At 38.1% G+C, this 19181-nt stretch overlaps 2 protein-coding genes across 3 annotated transcripts; both read right to left on the bottom strand.

The window, feature by feature from the left end:
- Positions 1-1233: 1233 nt before the first annotated feature.
- LOC111004645 (GTP-binding nuclear protein Ran-3) lies at positions 1234-4645 on the bottom strand. The gene is made up of 8 exons (XM_022275739.2): positions 4497-4645; positions 4342-4411; positions 3987-4043; positions 3769-3886; positions 2420-2509; positions 1890-2069; positions 1694-1771; positions 1234-1522 (listed from the first exon to the last, which is right to left on the bottom strand). Exons 1-8 carry the CDS (start codon positions 4497-4499, stop codon positions 1453-1455), a joined length of 666 nt encoding a protein of 221 aa, XP_022131431.1. The 5' UTR covers positions 4500-4645; the 3' UTR covers positions 1234-1452.
- A 3305-nt stretch (positions 4646-7950) lies between these two features.
- Positions 7951-12547, bottom strand: LOC111005066 (HCO3- transporter family). 2 transcript variants are annotated; one of them, XM_022276427.2, is made up of 14 exons: positions 12290-12547; positions 11660-11775; positions 11458-11540; positions 11107-11299; positions 10877-11015; positions 10635-10800; positions 10382-10548; positions 10050-10223; positions 9849-9944; positions 9639-9755; positions 9242-9549; positions 8852-9125; positions 8577-8714; positions 7951-8499 (listed from the first exon to the last, which is right to left on the bottom strand). In XM_022276427.2, the coding sequence occupies exons 2-14, from the start codon at positions 11752-11754 to the stop codon at positions 8467-8469; spliced, it is 1983 nt and encodes a 660-aa protein (XP_022132119.2). In that variant the 5' UTR covers positions 11755-11775; positions 12290-12547; the 3' UTR covers positions 7951-8466. The 2 variants fall into 2 exon arrangements, with proteins under 2 accessions (XP_022132119.2, XP_022132120.2); XM_022276428.2 differs by having other exon boundaries at positions 11660-11756.
- Positions 12548-19181: the final 6634 nt, after the last annotated feature.

Raw genomic sequence — 19181 nt, 5'->3', positions numbered from 1 at the left:
AAAATATATATCTTTTATTTCATCTTATAATAAGAGTATTGTAGTAAAAATATGTTTGATTAATTATTCTCTCTTAAATATTTTTTGGATTATTTTTACTAGTAATATTTATAGAACACTTAAATTATTAATTTTTTTTGGTAAGGTATTATTAAACTTATTTATCCCAAAATTAATAGTTGTATAATAAATCATCTAATTTCAACCTTCTTAAAAATAAGTATACCTAATGTCTAAAAACTTTGAGCGAACACTTTCATTTCCTTGTGTATTTTTAGCATTAAAAAAGCGTTTCTACTTCCTCTTGGGCTTAATATATTTTTTATTAAAACTAAATGTGTAGATAAATAAAAATAAAACTATTTATTTCTGAGTATGCTCATGTTCAATCGTGCCTCTGTATGAAAATAAAAAATTAAAAGAAAAGAAAGAAGACAAAAAACTACAAAGAGTGCTAAGTTGCAGTAAAGTTTGTAAAAATAAAAATAAAAAACATATATACTTTTTGGGATTTTTTTTCGTATATAAATATTATAATATATATATAATTTTTTTTATAGTATCAATGAAAATCATTATTTTGAAAGAAAAAAAAAATGAAATCATGCATTTAAAATTGTTGGTCATTATTAAAAGACTACCACATACATAATAAATCGGAATATCAATACGACGTGACACTAGAGTTAATGACTACATATACTAACAAAATACACCTTCCTAGTAAAGCAACTAGAAAGCATGTGAGTCATGACAAAGAAGGGATAAACTATATAATTAATTCAGAACTAGAGGGTGGCACAAAAAATTCCCAAACCACAAAAGATACATATTTTAAATTCTGCCTTCTAATTTACGTAATTGCTCATACTTGTAGTACTGGACTTAAATTGTTTAGGGACATTTCGGATGAACATCGGCCCATTCAGATCCAGAACAAAAATGGCCCAATGAGGCCCAATCTCATTTAACCCAACAATCTGGGTCCAGTTCATCGTAATGTGAACTAAATGAGGCCCACACTTGTTTATAAAACCAAATGTCAAGAAAATTTTAACCATAAACACACTTCAAATTTTAAAAAATCATAAATCATGCCAAATTCCTCTTTTACTGTTGGCTGCATTTGTTGTATGGATTTTGCTCAAAAATCCACCAATCTGTACTTAAAAAACAATTTTACCCGATGGAGAATTATCGATCTTTTTCAAAATATAACGTTTAAACAAGAGAGACTGCAAATGGTATTGATTTACCAAAATTTGAATCGATAACAGTAAATAGGTGAAATCAAAGCTACAATGACACATCACAGAGAGAATTACACAACCAACAACCGACCTCAATAAAGAAGAGAACCAAGTAGGTCAGCTTTCCAAATTCCAGATGACCACAAACACCATATAAACCCTACAAACCAGAGCCAAAAGCCAGACTTCTTGTATAAATGTATTACTCAAAGGCATCGTCATCTTCATCAGGAAGAGGTTGTGCAGCAGCAAGTACCAACTCTGCTTCGTGCCTGAAACACAAAAAAAATTAATCGCCCTAAGTTAATGCTAGTAGTGGGGAGAGCCATTTAATATTTGACAATTTACAGTGGACCCAACCGCAGAGGGAGTCTTGAACTTGAACCTATGACTAAGCTAGACAATGTTAATCAGGTAAGTAACATCGATATCAAGCTACTTACTGTGCTTGTGCGGCCAAGTCAATTTGAACTTCAGGAGGAGCAAGGGCAGGTGATTCTACAAATTGGAGTTCGGTATTCCTGAAAGTTCCAATAAAAGATGGATTAATTTGTAAATGAGTCAACAGATGAGAGTTCATCAAAGGCGTGGACAGATCAATTAAAATTGTGTGAAACAAACACTAACAACTGAGCTTACCCAGCAAGCTTTCTGGCAAGGTACAAGAAGGGCTTCTCGAAGTTGTAATTACTTTTTGCAGAAATTTCGTAGTACTGGAGATTTTTCTTCCTGTGGAAGGTCACCTGCTTTGCCTTAACCTGCCTGTTTTTCACATCGACCTTGTTTCCACACAACACAATGGGTATGTTCTCGCAAACCCTAATACATAACAATCCCAACTAACTTTAGAACCAACATAATACAAAAATAACGGAGTAATTGATCAGCGTAATGGAAAGAATTTATTTTGAACTTTTGCTTCCATGTACTCATTATTTTTACATTCATTTCCAAATATAGCCCAGCACGTTAAAAACAACATAAAAGATACTAGAATCCAACAAATCTCGTTCAGTTGTAAATATTGTTTCCAACATTTTTCACAAGGCCACGAGTGGACAAGTGCTTGGAACTTTCCTTGAAAGAAACAAATTTCAAACACCCCTTATACACAAATGACAAACCTCGGGTTTTTAAGTGTTTCAGAACCTTAGGGTTAAATACAATACCTGCAGAGATCACGGTGCCATGTTGGTACATTCTTGTATGTTAAACGAGCAGTGACATCAAACATGATGATGGCACACTGCCCATGAATACTGAACAATACAAAAAACACAAGCATAGTTAGAAAAGATAAACTTATTAGAACAAATAAAACAGGAGACTAAGTACAAAGCAAAGTTAAATAGAAAACTAAACTTATCAGAACAGATAAAACTGAAGTAACAACAAAGCAGCAATAAGCAAACAACTAAGCTAATCAGAACAGGCAAGACAGAAGAAATAAGAACAATTTAATTGAAATCACAAGAACACTGAAATAGAGTAGGAGTGTGGGAGAGACATGGAAAACTAATCAATTAGTTGAAGTCACAAACATACTCACACCACCGCATCATATCCAAAAAGAAATGAACATGAACATGAGAACTACTCTACTCAGTATATCTTGCAACTGTTTGCAAACATGCATTTCAGCCTATAATATCAATGTTTAAAAGTACAATATGAAGAAGATATGAGATAAGAAATGATTTCTTTTGTAAAGCTTGTGAGAACTCAAACAGAAGTATAACTTGACTGTTGAAAACTCAAACTGAAGAATAACTTGACTGTTGAAAACTCAAACAGAAGAATAATACTTGTATTATCACTAGTATTATACTATATAAACAGTGTCTTTTTCACAAAAGTTCATAAAGAAAATGACTTGTTTTTAGAGACTATCAAGTGTTTTCTAAACAACTGAATTATAGAATATGAAAGGATAGAAAAATGCCTTCCAAACACTTGTATCGACTAATAGAGAACAAATTAAACATTTTCTATTGCTTCTCATTATGTCCATCATGTAACAAAATGAAAAATATTAGAAAAAATAAAATACTTGGTATAAGTACCAAAAAAGTTATCAAAGAGTTAAGACTGGATATTTGTATTTTTGTTGAACATGAACGTCTCAACGCCAAAATTGTTAGATAATCACAATTCAATTACCAAACCAGGATATTAATTAAACCAGAACTCAATAGACTGTAATGCAATTCCATCATACAAAACAAAATCATAAAAAAAAAGCACTAATTAACTTTCAGCTTGGTACATTCAGTAATCAAATCCCTCATCTAAAAAACACATTCCTGAAGACTCTCACAATAGATTTAGAACATGAAACTTGATTATAGAAAGTCCATCCAACCACTACATGGAGATGAAAAAATTTGTACGTGATTACACGCATAGGTGCATTCATGTATTCGAAAATCCAACAGATGTCAGTCACAATGAACAATCACAATAAGAAATACCACTCCAATAATATATACCAGCATATTTATAGAAATAAACCACTTACTAGTAACCATCTCTAAGTCCACCAAACTTCTCCTGACCAGCAGTGTCCCAGCAATAAAACCTTATCTTTCCATAGTTCGTAAAGAAGTCCAGTGGATGAACTTCAACTCCAATTGTCGCTATCCATAATCAAGTCAGGCCAAATATCAACAATACTTCGACCTTACAAATACATTCATTAAACGTCAAGCAATAAATAACGACGTATTTCATGCTTACGTTCATATTTCTTCTCGAACTCTCCAGTAAGATGGCGTTTAACAAAGGTCGTCTTCCCTGGATCAGAACACAGTCCTCCGTTAGAGATAAACGACATCATCGCAACAAGTAAATGTCTGTAAAAAGATATATACATAGATCTAACACTCTCTAAATTTCTAATCACACAATACATATGAAGTATGAACCACCAGTCTAACTTATACGCAATTAGAAACGAAGGAAGAAAAAAGAAATTGTATCCCACTAAAGAAGGTAGGGTTTAGTTAAACCAGCGGCGTAGCATCATACGGACATGGCGAATTGAGCTGAAGGAGATATCGAGAAAATGAAAACAATAGATGAATCTCCGTACCTGTTCCACCATCTCCGACTATTACTAGCTTGAAACTAGGGTAGTCTACGGTCGCCTGATTCGGTAGCGCCTGAACGAAGCAATGAACCGAAAATAAGAAGCATAGAAATACCGAATACCAGAGGGAAAGAGAGATCAGAGAGACGAAATCATACCATCGAAAATGTCTTATCGGCAACGGAGGATTAAGAAATGAAGAGAACTGCGAAGAATTTCAAACGACAGAGGTCGGCAATGGAGGTCGTGGGAGGCCTTATATAATCGGTCGGGGGGAGGGGTTCGACTTTTATTCGACGCGAATTTCTGCACCCTTGGATTGAAGTCCCGCTTCAAAAGGCCGCTTGAATTTCAGCCCTACACGTGGCGACGATAATATTGACGAGTTGAACTTGAGTTGTATTGGGCCTGGGCCTTGGCAGCTTCCATCAATATGGGCCAGGCCCAGACAATGATGGGCTTTGAGTTTGAACTTGAAGCAATGATACAAGTTCACGAGAACACTTGGAAGTTCCCACAGGGAGTTTTCGGTTCGATATTGGTTTGTTTGAAATCTGTCATTTTCGTATGAATTCTTTTCAATTTTATTAAAATATTGAAAATTTTGAGGTTAAAAATGACATTACATTATTGATATGGGTAAAGAAATATCAAGTAACTAGTAGTTGTAGTTGATCTTATGTTTGCTAAAAATGGTCAAACATGAAAATGTTTCTACAATTCATCTTATTAATTTTATATTAAAACCATAATAAAGTTTAATTCAAGTAAAAACATATATTTTTTAAGAGTGAGACATGTATCACGTTATGTATTATTAAGTTGTCAATTAGTTGTACCATTTATATTTTGGTTTATGTCATATTGATCTTTCTCGATTGGCTTCCACGGAACACGACGAAATACGAAAGGCAGAAGGAGAGGGACTTACTAAAACCTGCCAGGTTCAAAGATGAGAAATGAAAGGTTGCAGGCATAAGGGGAGGGTATGGATAAGTGAGAAGAAGAATAATGGCACAAGAGAGAATAGGGGAGAGATGAAATTTGAATAAGGTAAAATATATCAATATTGATGTATGCAAAAATAAAAAATGGGAAAATTTTCTAATACCATCCTAGTAGGGAAGACTTCCATAATACTTCCATTTACTTTGCGTCATACTTAAATATCTGATATGGAATTATTATTAGAAATAAAATATACAAATAAAATGAAAACTAGAAAGTTCTTCTTATAGTTTTCGTAACTCATAAAAATAATATATCTAAGACTGATGATTCCTATTATAATGGTTACACGCATATAGTTGGAATAATCACATTAATAATTAATAGTTGCATTAAAAACAAAAACACAGACTCCCTCTTTCTTAAATTACTCTCTCCCCTGTTCTTATTTACTTAAAAAAAAAGCCTTTATTTTTCTTCAGTTCACTTTCCTCTCTCTCCTCTCTTCATTCTTTTAGTTTAAAGAATATTTACAGTTTAAAGTTGGTTCTTGATATTTTATTTTTATTTGTAGGTTTATTTTTAAATAATTAAATAATTTCATTTTTCTCATCTAATCAATATTATAATTTTATTTTATTTATTAAAAATTTTGATATATTATTTTATTGGTAGCTTATTTTGTCCTATTTAATCAATATTATATTAAATTTTATTTGTTACCCATTTAAATATTTTTTATTTGTAACTTTATTCCTAAATAATTGAATAACTGTTTTGTCCAAATCTTATTTGTTATCAATATATATTAAGAAATTATAAGCATCATTATTTAAAAACAAAAAAACTTAAAAAGTAGATACTTGACAAAACTATGAATTACGGCAACATGTTTTTTTTACGAAGAATGAGACAACAACAAAAAAACAACCTTTCATTAAAAAAAATTTAATGTGAAAATGGGAAATACAACTTTTGCACTGTAAATATCCTTTAAACGAAAAGATTGCATGGACTGAAGATTTATAGAGGGAAGTGAATGGAATAAGGAGAGAGAAAGTTGAAGTTGTAAAACGATTAAAAATGATAGAAATTAAGTTGTTAGGAAGAAATAATAGAAAAAGAAAAAATATAATATTTTTTAGAGTAAAATACACTTTTAAATTTTGATATACATTTCTATTTAATCCCTAAATTTTAAAAAGGGATAACTTCGACCTGACTTCTTAAAAAACGGTTCTAAAAGATACATTGAATTAAATAACGCTGACATGGTTTGTTGAGTAGGATACTCATTTAATGGTTTGTTGAGTTGGATACTTATTTAATTTTATATTATTTTGAACATATGCATCTTTTCTCTCTCTTTTTTTTCCATCTCTTCCCCCTCTCTCTTTCTCTCTTCCCTTCTCCCCTCCTCTCTCTCCCTTTCAAAGTTCTTCCAACTACTTCGAACACAGAGAACGATGAAATCTGCACCCTCACCGGTCTCTTAGGCTAAGCAACCAATTCATGCGGCGAAACTTTGCAATCCAATCCTTCCTCATCCTCGCAATCGCAGTCCGTCGTCGCCGCCGCCTTCATCATCGTGCTTCGAAACAGATTTCCTAGGATTTTTGTTTCCGTTAGGTTTGAACCACTGCAGAATCGACCGCCGATCGCGGTGCAATTTGAAATTGCAGCTGCCGTTTGGTCTGGAATCATTCTGCTAGCGGACGGAAAGTGATTCGCGGTGGAAACAGAGCCGACAATGGACGAATCGCTGAAGAACTTGGAATCGTCGGAGCTCTTCGAATTCGTTATTGATTCTCCTTGAGAACGTCCCACCATCTTCTTTGAAATCGTCGTTTCTGAATGACCGCCACAAAGCGCTGCTCTGCTTGCTCAGTCCATGAATGCCGCCCTCCATGGCCAGAGAAAGAGAGAGAGAGAATTAGAGATGAATCAATGGAATCTACAAGCTTCGGGATGGGGAAAGAGGGGGAAGAGAGAGAGGAGCGGAAGAGGGGGAAGAGAGAACGGAAAAACAAAGACACATATGTTCCAAAAATATAAAATTAAATAAATACCCAACTCATCCATTCCGTTAGGAAGGACCAAATAGAAACCACACGATTTTTTTTTTAATACTGTAGGGTCCCTTTTATTTGTATATTTTATTTTTAATAAAAATTACATAACGGATGACAAATGGTGCAAAGTGAATGTAAGGAGTATGAAAATCTTCCCTAACGGGTAGGACTAGAAATTTGCCCAAAAACCTAAAATGATTTTTTTTCTTTTAATATTCAACACTATCCTACAAAAAAGTTAAGAAATTAAAATAACAATTCAAAGTTCAAATAATCAAATAAACCTAAAAATTCGAAAGCTAGAATGAAATTTAGATCTTTGATCCTGCCTCATTTTTTTTGTTATATATATTTATTGAGTGGTTTCTTAATTTTACCGAAGAATAGGGAATTGAAATTTATTTAATCGAGAAATTATTTTTTTTTTAAATGACAATAATAAGCCAGGAGTTATTTCCAACGAAAACTTAATCCCTACCTAGGACGCAGGATGACAATGGAAAAGCTTCTATTTCATTGCTCTATAAATTTTAGTAATCTCTCGTTCACAAGATTTTGATTGCTCATTGAATAAAGTAAAATAGAAATGAGATAGTGAAATATATAGAATCTATTATTCGCCATATAATTATACTCATACAGAAAAATAATAAAGTGAACAAAAAAGGAAAAAAAGAAAGAAAAAAAACTACAGCGACACACATTTGAGTTCCTAGCGAAAAGCAACTATAAAGTGTGAAAAAACCATTCATCCTTTCATTCTCATTAATCGATGCCTGCCATCCTCAGCTCACTATTTCATTGGCAATAAACAAATAAATGAATGACTATAAACTTGAGGATTCTCTAAAACCTTTTTCCTAACTTAAATAAAATCTTAAAATCCTTGCTTTGTATATTCTCTAATATCTCTTCCTTTCCTTCGTGTGTATGAATAAAATGAACAGTTCATGTAAAAACTTCACGTATTCTTTGAATTAGCAGCCGCTATATGAGAGAAGAAAAATGCCTTTTTGTATACTCTCCAGCCTCCTATATTGATCGTAATCCATCGTGGCTGAATTGAGTTTGGTCCAACACTTTCTTATCCTATTTGCCTTCAAGTTCTTCATTGCGGTCGAAGGGATTCTTCAGGATGAACCTGAAATTCACATGTCAAAAAATGTACTAAAGGTTAAGGAAAAATGGAGTTTGGAGCTGTGCATTAGTTTCCCTTACCTGAAAGTGCCTTTCTTCGTTGAAACTTACAGTTCTAAGCTTCAACTCTCCTCTGTGAGTTGTCATCTCATCTAATATCTCAGCATCATAGTATTCTTCATTATTCTCCTCTGTAATCGTATCAGGTGGCTCCTTTTCCTGGCCAGACATTAAAAGCAAAAATTCAGAATAAATTTCTTGAGGAGGTGCTGCTGTGGGATGGTTTCAGACGACAACTTTAAATTATGATTCATTTAATGATCCAAAGTAGTAAATAAAGTTAGACTAATCCTAACTGTAAGATTCAGGGCGCGATGCGGAGCACCAGCAGTCTCCTCATACTCTGATGCATCCAGCTCTTGAAGATGGCTAGGATGGAAGAACTTGGGGAGCACATGCTCTCTTATGCTAATGAGGAGGAAAAATGGCAGTGGGAACAGGATCCCAGCTACAGGTATCCATGTTACGCCAAAGCATATCAAGAAATATACCAACTGAAGCAGGGTAAACACAGCAATGCTCTTGAATGGCACCGATTCCACGAAAGATAAATGAGAGCCCTCCAAGACCCTGCGACACACGATGTAGCGTAATCCTAATTATATTTAAACTATAAAGCATGGTATTTAAGGACTGGATGCCAGATCCTTAATAATCCTTCGTAGACTAAGTTTAAGTAGACTTACTTGAAACGCCGGCCTGGCGTAATGAACAGCAACAACAGCCTTTCCCAAAACTGGTTTCCTGGAAGACTATCAATGGCCATGTAAGCAAAGTATCCCCAAAGAACTGAAGTGGGTATCATTTTCATTATAGGGACAGCGCAAAGTGATACAGCAACGAGGATGGACTGCAGCAAGTTGCTCATCCTTTGCTCGTTAACACGAACAGGTAAATACGCATCGATATTTTTCTCAGGATCGAATTTCCCCTTCTGATCTCCACCATTGTCACCATTCATCACTGCCTTCTTCAAGGTTTCCAGCTCCTTTGGCTGCAACAAGAGCAAAGTAAGGTGCAGGTGCATGAGATAACTCATTCTTGGAGTAAGAAAAAAGGGAGACTACAAGATTAGAGCACTACAGTTGGAGATGTGTCCATTTCAATGAACACAGCCTGCATCTTTCCGTAAATTTCAGACTTGCTCGCTTTTTGTTTCATACATTCCTTTGCTCTCTTTACCATTTTTTTTCGAATTAGCTGCAAATGATTTAAAAGTGTGAGAATCCAAAAAGAATGGGCTGAATATAGAATAGAATTCGTGATTCTTTTTGGCATTCAACGCCTACACACCTGCCGTTTGAGCACTGCAAGACTCTTGGTGTGCATTGGGGACTGTGGAAGGACACCATTAGAAGGAGGTAGTCCAAGCAACCCACAAATTAAAGTCTGTGAAATTGAAAACACAGCAATTTGTAAGCTGGTGAGAGAGCACAGTTCGGTAAAAGGATAAACACAGAAGGTAAAAGAAATCAGGTTTTAACAAATATCGACCATAATTCCGAGCAAGAAGATATCATAATGGTAGGCAGATGGTTTTTGAAGATTAAACTCTTTCTGTTGTGCCATTTGTGCTGCCACACTATGGTCGAAAAAGTATAGGCCTGCTATCATCAAGGCTGGCAGAAAAGCAGCAAAGATATAAATTACTGGAACCTTCCCCATGTCCTGCGAATTGAGCATGTCAAGTAGATTTTTAATTCTCAGTATTTGGTAATGGTAAATGGATTGGACTCACAGCATCATCCGATCTAATTTCTCCTGAACTCAACCATACGAGCAAAATATATAAAGCTATGATCCCCAAAAAGTTTATGAGCTTTCACCTTGACCACAGTCCAGTGGTACAACGAAGCTGGCTCCCAAGGTAATGGACAAACGAGTCTCCTTGGAACTCCATGAGGAACTTTGCTGGGAACTCCATAAGACAATGCTGTCCACACCACGACCATAAGCGGAATCCCATAGTCTGCAATGAAACTCCGGAGCCACCCTGCATACAGAGACATCAATTAAGAACAATCCCAATTTTAACTTTATATTTTACAGATGTTAGATCCCCGAATCCACAGTTTGTACCAGTGCCATATTTCCACGATCTCGCATGTCTACTTTTAAGGGCAGTGAAGAGTAGACCAACGGAAAAGATGATAGCAAGCAACCCATTTGTATACAACCATTCAAATTTAAACTCCAATAACTCTGGATCTTCTGCCTTGGGAATGCTGAACTCACTGATCAATCCCTGCAAATAGACTATTTAGAATGTCTCGCTCAATTCTTTTCCCACTACTTTTGTAATGAACGTCAATCAATAATACCCTGATTGCTTCTTGGAAGAAGAGAACAGCAATAAGCATGCCAAAAAGTTCCCCAGCAACCCTCGTAAATTTGGTGATGATGTTGCAAGCGTTAAAGATTGCAAGGAGGATCAGCAAAAATGCAGACCACACGCACACCCTACAACAGAAATACGAAGTAAGTACAATCCAAAATTTCCAGTAAGAGATGGGAATAAGCTGATTGTTATCTGGAAAACTAATTTCCTTACCATGCAGCCCAGGCTAAAAAGAGCTCGCCTCCTAACTCTGGTCGGCCTTTACTGAAAGTGTACAAATAAGTATACATTATAACCGTAGGTTCCGCCACTCCTAAGATCAGCAAAGGCTGTCCCCCAAAGATTGAGTGGATGATTCCACACAGTGCAGTTGAGGCTAATGTCTCCACCGTGCTCAAGCTTCCACCTAAACAGGATTAGGATTTGAAGAAAAAAAGGATTGAAATAACATTTCCAGTTTATAAAAGAACTCCTAATCAAGAAACAAGCACGGGCATATTTTCTATTGTTTTTTGTGTAATTTTTGTTCACAGGAAAATCTACATCAGAAAGAAGACGACGCACCTGTATCCCTACTAAGTTGCTCTCCGAAGGCAATAACAGGAAGAGCAGAGGCGAAAAAAATGTACATAGTAGGAGCTAAAATCCTGGGATACGCAAAAAAGAAAAAGAAAGAACACCATGGAAGATTAGAACATTGTAAGATACTCAGACCATGTATGAAATCTGTTCTTGAATAGGCATTTTTATGGCAGGGAAAAATCACCTGACGCCTGAACATAGCGCACATGTCCAATCCTGCTTATAGCAGGCTGCCCTTCCCTTGAAATCTTTTACTATTCCTTCGATTGGAGTCCCCATCACTGGAGTCAACAAAAGCAACTGTAGCAATTAAAAATCAGTTCGCGATGCAACTGCAAGTTCTTTTGACATTCATAAATCATAAATCCCAGAACAAGAAACAAGGCACACACATATATATACACCCCTGAAGAGGCAAAAGGATGGAGAAGATAGAATAAAACAAAAGGTATGTGAATTCCAAAACCGCGTGAGATTCTCACGAGACAAGGCAGAAAGAAACAAAGGAAACGTTTCAAACTCACCACATTATTTGAATGACAGAATATTGGTGTGCATGTGATGTGGTGAGAAATTCATTAAATAGCAGCAGAAAGCAAGCAGCATAAATTCTGCTTAATGCCAACAAAGATTTGACCAATTAATACGAACAAATGAATCTCAACTGGTAGGGCCGGCCAATTGCCAAAAACCATAATATCAACACGATGAACTGTCACCGATTAACCTTTTCCAAAAGTTACAATTACAATAAATAAACAAACACAAGCAGATTTCAACAAACACGATCGCATATGAACAGAGAATGATGAACCTGGAGGATGCTGCGATCGAGTGGCAATGTATTAAAGAAAAAGTAACGTTGGGGGGCTGAACACCGCAGAAATCGACCGGAAGTTGACCGGCGAAGTATGATGCGGTGAGAGCCGGGGGGTATATGAGTTTGGATTCTGAAAAATAATTGTGCTGATAGAATTTCAATTTCGTGGTCTCATTTTTGTTTGGGTTTGAGCCGAGTTCTCTCCCATGCGAGAGAGGTGGTGGGAAGGACAAATCTTACTGCCACCGTCACCCTCGGCCTTTTTTGATGACTGAAAACCACAACTTCTAAATGTGGGCCCTACAAAATCGCCCAAACGCTTACTACTCGGCGCGACGACGAATTTCGTTAGTGGGCCCGGCGGTTTCGCTCTGATCTGGATTCCGCTTCTCGCCGGGGAGAACTAATTGAGTCTATCCACTGCATCCGGGACTACGCCGGATCTCCTGCAACTCCCACATCACACCCGTCCATCACCCCACTCCTTGTACACAGATTTAGTCTCTCTTTTTTTTTTTAATATTATTATTTTTAGTTTAACAACCTGTGGCTGTGGGGCGGGGATTCAATATACTGATATTTTGGTATATAAGTTGAGCACTGCTCATGTTGCCTCGTAAAATATTATTTTGATGTAGTTTTATTATAACCTTTATATTTTAAATTATCAAATTTAGCTTTGGACCTTTAAATCTAAAATACTATTTTAAATATTTGAGTTAAATTTGAATATTTAAAAATATAAAGACTAAAGTCTAATTAGTCTCAAAATATAAGCAGCCATTTATATGTATTTTCAAATATAACGTAAAGTTTAAAATTTACAAGCCCAAATTAAATTAAATTTAAATTTAAATGTAGTAAAATCAGACCCAAAAAATTACGATTAGATGGTGGTTTGTAATATTTTATTTTATTTGTAGACATTGTAGTTTTTTTCTTGTTGATAGTGCGAGAAACGTAACTAAAGAATGAGTAGCGATAACGAGATTGTTTGTTGAACAACCAAGTTCCATTATTAGAAGAAAAATGCAGGTATTTTCAATGGCAATTGTATGTTAGATTAAATAGGCGGTTTCAAAAAAAATAAAAATTTAAACAAATAGTTGTTTTTTTAAACTATATTTTTCTGTTAAAAAGAAAATCCATTTCCGAACAGTCTTTCTGTTCCAACATGGAGAAAGCGCGCAGACTCATCATAAGATTGTGAAGGCGCCCCCATGGAATCGATTTACCCATAAAATATAATTATGGGTTTTCTCCGCGTTTTTTTTTTGTTTTTTTGCGGTTGCCAGGTGTAATCTTCGTCCGCGTACAGCTGAGCAGAAGGTCCGTCGTGTTTTCGCCGGCACTCAGCGGCGCCGCACCGACAGATGGCAAGATGTCGTCGACGGTCAAACCAGCCGTCGTCCTTTATTCACACACCGACATTCCAAACTCCACATCAATTGGACCTGGACGTGGATATTAACCCTCGCCAACCAATTTGACATTTCCTTTATTTTTCATATTTTATACATCTTTTTATTTTACATTAAATAATGCTTGATAGATATGAATACCGCGATATAACACAAATTTATAATATAAATAAATTATTTTTTTATTGTCACTTAATTTTTAGATCACTTCTTCGCCTCCCCCTACCTCTAAGGTCGGATCGCTACTTATAGCGTGGAGTTGTTCCAGAACTTTCCATAGCTAACCCTAATTCACCGTTGCAGGGCCTGGGTGGAATCGTCGATCGAAGATGGGGGATCGTTGGCTGGGCCGTGGGCCGAGGCCCGGGTCTGGACCGAGGCCCGGGTCGGGGCCGAGCACCGGGTCGGGACCGAGCCCCGGGTCGGGACCGAGCCCTCTCGGCCCGGTTAGTTCTCCGCCAGTCGCTTTCCTCGCTCTTTGCCCCGGCAATAGGTCGTTCTTTGGGCTGGCCCGTTACGTCACGAGCCGGTCTCCCCCAATCAATGATCTCAGACTTCAACTCCTTGTCCCGTTTCGGGTCGTTTTTGTTCTCCATAACAATGGCCCCCACTCTCAAAACAGAAGACGAATAATTGTGTAAAGATCTTTGTTTTGAGAGTACTTGTCGCTGGGCTTCTACCAAAAGCCGTTGTATATCAATGGCTAAAAATGAGAAGGTTGCTAACGCACAGAGCTTCTACCAAAAGCTTTTGATCTAATTCTGGATTTTAGTGCTTGGTTCCTGCCACTGGTTTTGTGCCTTGAACTTGTCGATACTATTCATGAATTGGAAGTTTTTTCCAATTTTCATTGACCATAATCAAGTCTCCTGAGCCTGGTTTTATTCTCATCTGAGTTTAAACCATTTACTTTTGGCCTTGTGATCTAACTTTAACAGAACTAATGTCGATACCTTTGGGTTTCTAACCTATTTGGCTTCTGCCCATGTTTTATACCTCAGGGTTTACTCTCGGGTTTCTAACCCACTTGGCTTTTGCCAATGGCTTTTATACCCTGAGTTTAGTCGACACCCTTAGGTTTCTAACATATTTGGCTTCTGCCGGTTTTTTACCCCAAGTTAAATCAACACTCTTGGGTTTTTAACCTATTTTGGCTTTTGCCATATGATTTTCTACCCGTGGGTTTCGTTGATCGGTTAGGCTTGCCTGTTTTCTGTTTTAACCTTGCTGGGCCTGTACGCATGCCTTTTTCAGCACCTCAGGATTCTTTCCCCTGGTTTCACTGATTGGCTTTTAGCTTATCGGCCTGCTTCTAGGTCCGTCCCAATTTTGAGTCTCTTGATTGGTCGTAGATATGTAGATATTCAAGTCGTAGATATGTAGGTATTCATATTTTTGCCGATTAAGGCTGCAAACATCCGATTCACCATTCGTCGGTAGGTTGCACCTGCATTCTTCAATCCGAACGGCATCACGGTGTAACAATACAAGCCTCGACTCGTGACAAAAGAGGTTTTCTCCTGATCCGGTACATGCATCTTGATTTGATTATATCCATAGTAGGCATCCATGAAACTCAATCTTTCATGTCCCGCAGTGGCATCAACCAGTTGATCTATTCGAGGCAAAGGAAAAGAATCCTTTGGACAGGCCTTATTTAGGTCCGTGAAGTTGATGCACATTCTCCATTTGTCTTTTGGCTTCCTTACCAGCACTACGTTGGATATCCACTGGGGATAATGTACTTCCCGAATGAAGCCTGTTTTCAGTAGCTCATTCACCTGTTCAGCTACAATCTCGTTCCTTTCTTGGTTGAACGCGCGACGCTTCTGTTTCACTGGCTTACAGCTCTCGTCGACGTTGAGTCGATGTACCATAACTCCTCGATCGATTCCCGGCATGTCCTCTGGTGACCATGCGAACACATCGGCGTTGCTTCTGAGGAAGTTTATAAGGCTTTCTCTTTCCTCATTCCCCAACTTGGTTCTGATGTTGACCCGTAGTTCTTCGGTTATTAGAGGGACATATTCTACCTCCTCAGCCGGTTTTCCCTTGTCAAAGTTGGGCGAATTAAGTCGATGACCAGGGCTCGGCCTTGCCTCTCCCGAGAAGTTTGTCGCTTTATTCAGGCCCGTCGTTGGTTTTTAACTCGTTGGTCATAGCCGAAGGTTTTACACCCGCTGTTGTTTTTGGCCTTTTACTCCATCTCATGTTTTAACCGTGCTAGGTCAATCGACCCGCTTCTGGTTTGGCCGTGTTGAGATTGTTTAATTGTTCTTTCCAAACGCGTCGATTAAAGTAGATCCATGCCTCACCGCACGTGATTGACGTCGAGTGGTGGTCGGACCCGAGCCGTGCTCAGTCGAAAATAAGACCTATTGACCAAAATAAGCTATCTCATAAAACCGCCGATTAATGTAGATTTGTGCCCGTTCGCACTTGGTCGACGTCGAAAAGTGGTCGGACCCGAGCAGTGGTCGGTCCCGAGCCCTACTCGGCCTGCTCGGTTATAGCTGGTTTTACTGTCGCCGTGTAGAGTTGGATTTACCAAGCTTACGTCGTTGAGTAGCCGTGGTCGGTACCTATTGCCCTCTACTCTCAAGTGTATTGTTGATATCTTTTGAGAGTACGCTTGTAGACGAGGAAAAATGTTTTATCAAAGTCGTCGGTATCTCGTTTTGGATTTAAGAGATATAGTTGACAGAGAACCAAACAAGTTGACACTTTATTGAATAAAAGAAATAATAATTAGAAATCTTGCTAAAAGTAGAGAAATAAAAACAACCACATTTGAAGGAAGAAAGGAAAGGTCAACAGCCCCCCTTAGTAGAAGTCTTGTCGTTGACCTTCATTGGGTATAGTAGCATTCCCGCAACACTCGTTGTTCTCCTTTAATCTCTCCCTCTTTTGGTCGGTTCGCTTTCCGTCTGGCTCCCTTTTTGAGTAAAAGAACTCACCAGCGCTCATGTATCTCTGAGCTCGGCTCAGCGCCTTCGAGAAGGTACTCGGTGTTTTCTTTCCGAACGAAAATGATAAATGCTCATCCCTGACGCCGGACATGAAGGCCAGCAGAGATACAACGTCTGTAAGGCCTTCTACCTGCAGCTTCTCCTCGTTGAACCGAGCTACATAGTCATGTAGACTCTCTGCCGTCCTCTGTTTAATAGTTAAAAGATAAGCCACAGGTCGGCTCCGACACCGTCCCCCTACAAATTGGGTCACGAATGCTCTGGTCAAGCTCTTGAAACTCGAGATTGACCCTCGTTTTAATTGTCGAAACCATATTCTGGCCGACCCGTTTAAAGTAGTCGAGAATACCCGGCACCTGACCGCTTCCGACACTCCGTAGATATCCATCCATTCCCGATAAGCATCTAGATGGTATACTGGGTCGGTCGTCCCGTCGAATTGTTTCACCGTGGGTAGCTTGAATTTTGGAGGGACCTTCTCTCTCATGATCTCCTCCGTGAATGGTGAGTCGGCTTGATCCAGTAGTTCTTCGAGGTCGAATCCCTTCTTTTTTTGGTTATGTCGCTTCTCCGAGGACTCTGGTCGATCTGCCGGTTTGCCTTTGTCGAGACTTGTCGGCTCAGAGTTTCTGTCATCATGGTCGCTCTTGCCCACATTTGGTGTCGGGGGTTTATGTTGCTTTTTCATCTTTTGGGAGTCGAAAATCCGGGTTCGTTGCCTGGTATTTCCACTTATCCGCAACTTACTTCCTGCACTGTTCGTTGACTCCTCAGTCTCGCTTTGCGCTGGGCCCTTCCCCTTTCTCGGGTTTCTGACAAGGGGCACTTCGTCGGACTCTTGTCGCTCGAATTGTCGAAGGACTTGGGTCATGAGTTGAAGCATGCCCTCTACCTTGTCTTCCAAGACCGCGAACTGCTTTTGGAGCGGATCAGGGGTCGTTAGTTCATGCGCCTCGGGCAACCCTTCCTGACGTTCTAGGCTTGGCTGGCTGGTCCCATCCTCGGGTTCTCCAACCTGGGGGTCGTCCAAGTTCAGCCTCCTCTTGGCAGAGCAGTTATCATTAGAGCGTCGTGGACTCCTTTCTGGTGTCATGTTGCTCAACTGGATGCTTTAAATCGTCCCCACAGACGGCGCCAATTGTTGATGTGTGGATTTCGGTCCTCCGGTTCTCCTCCTCGCACCCACCAAACTTGTTGATCCAGGACTAGTACCTGCAAAACCAAATCGAGCTAAACCGGTGTGACTCTAGTCACACGGGCTCCGACGCTTAAGTTAGTAAGAGAACAAGGTAAATGTAGTCACTTCTTCGCCTCCCCCTACCTCTAAGGTCGGATCGCTACTTATAGCGTGGAGTTGTTCCAGAACTTTCCATAGCTAACCCTAATTCACCGTTGCAGGGCCTGGGTGGAATCGTCGATCGAAGATGGGGGATCGTTGGCTGGGCCGTGGGCCGAGCCCCGGGTCTGGACCGAGGCCCGGGTCGGGACCGAGCACCGGGTCGGGGCTGAGCACCGGGTCGGGACCGAGCCCCGGGTCGGGATCGAGCCCTCTCGGCCCGGTTAGTTCTCCGTCAGTCGCTTTCCTCGCTCTTTGCCCCGGCAATAGGTCGTTCTTTGGGCTGGTCCGTTACGTCACGGGCCGGTCTCCCCCAATCAATGATCTCAGACTTCAACTCCTTGTCCCGTTTCGGGTCGTTTTTGTTCTCCATAACAATAATTAAGGAAATAATACACGTTTAAGAGATATGTCAAATATTTTGACCATGATTAAGATTATGTTTTGGAGTGGCAATAGAATTAGTGATATTGAAAAAAAATGATTTAAGTATAATGGATTTTTCAAAATCACTGTCCAAATACTTAAAAAATAATTTTAAGCTTTCCTAAACACACTCTCCAATTACTTCAAAATCACTATCCAAATACTTAAAAAATGAGTGGCTAGGAAGTGATTTTGGTAATGTAAAATCACTCCCAAAACACACCATACCATATTTTATTTATATTAAATCTTCATATATTTCATTATTCTAAAATGTAAAAATATTAAAATATTTTCTTTTCATTTTATACTTGTGGTAGGAGTCTTCCTACAAGTTAATCGTATTTTGATTTCTATATATGTGATGTACTGTTATTTTATAGATAATTTGTAAAAAATTTTTTTATTCCTTTTCATCACAACATGCAAAAAATATGACCGTATTATGTCAGCTTTATTTATCACAAATTTTAAGAGTAAAAAGTATTTTTTTTAATGTGCAAAGCTTTATAATTAAAAAGACAATATTTCATTTACAAAAGCATTATTTATAATTTTATTAAAAAAATAATTATTTATAATTTGCCATACTCTTTTTAACGTAATCTAACCAATGGGTCAACGTCAGTCGGAACTTTTACTTTGTACGGAATGTTCTAGATGCGCTATTTTGGTATATACAAATTTATTATTATTATTATTTTATTGAGAAAAAGGAATTATATCTACGGGCG

The sequence above is a fragment of the Momordica charantia genome (assembly GCF_013281855.1).
Source record: "Momordica charantia cultivar OHB3-1 chromosome 8 unlocalized genomic scaffold, Mcharantia_2.0 BLBB01000008.1, whole genome shotgun sequence".
Taxonomy (NCBI): domain Eukaryota; kingdom Viridiplantae; phylum Streptophyta; class Magnoliopsida; order Cucurbitales; family Cucurbitaceae; genus Momordica; species Momordica charantia.
Note: the sequence above shows the minus strand (reverse complement) of the source record. Positions and strands in the feature narration are given on the sequence as shown.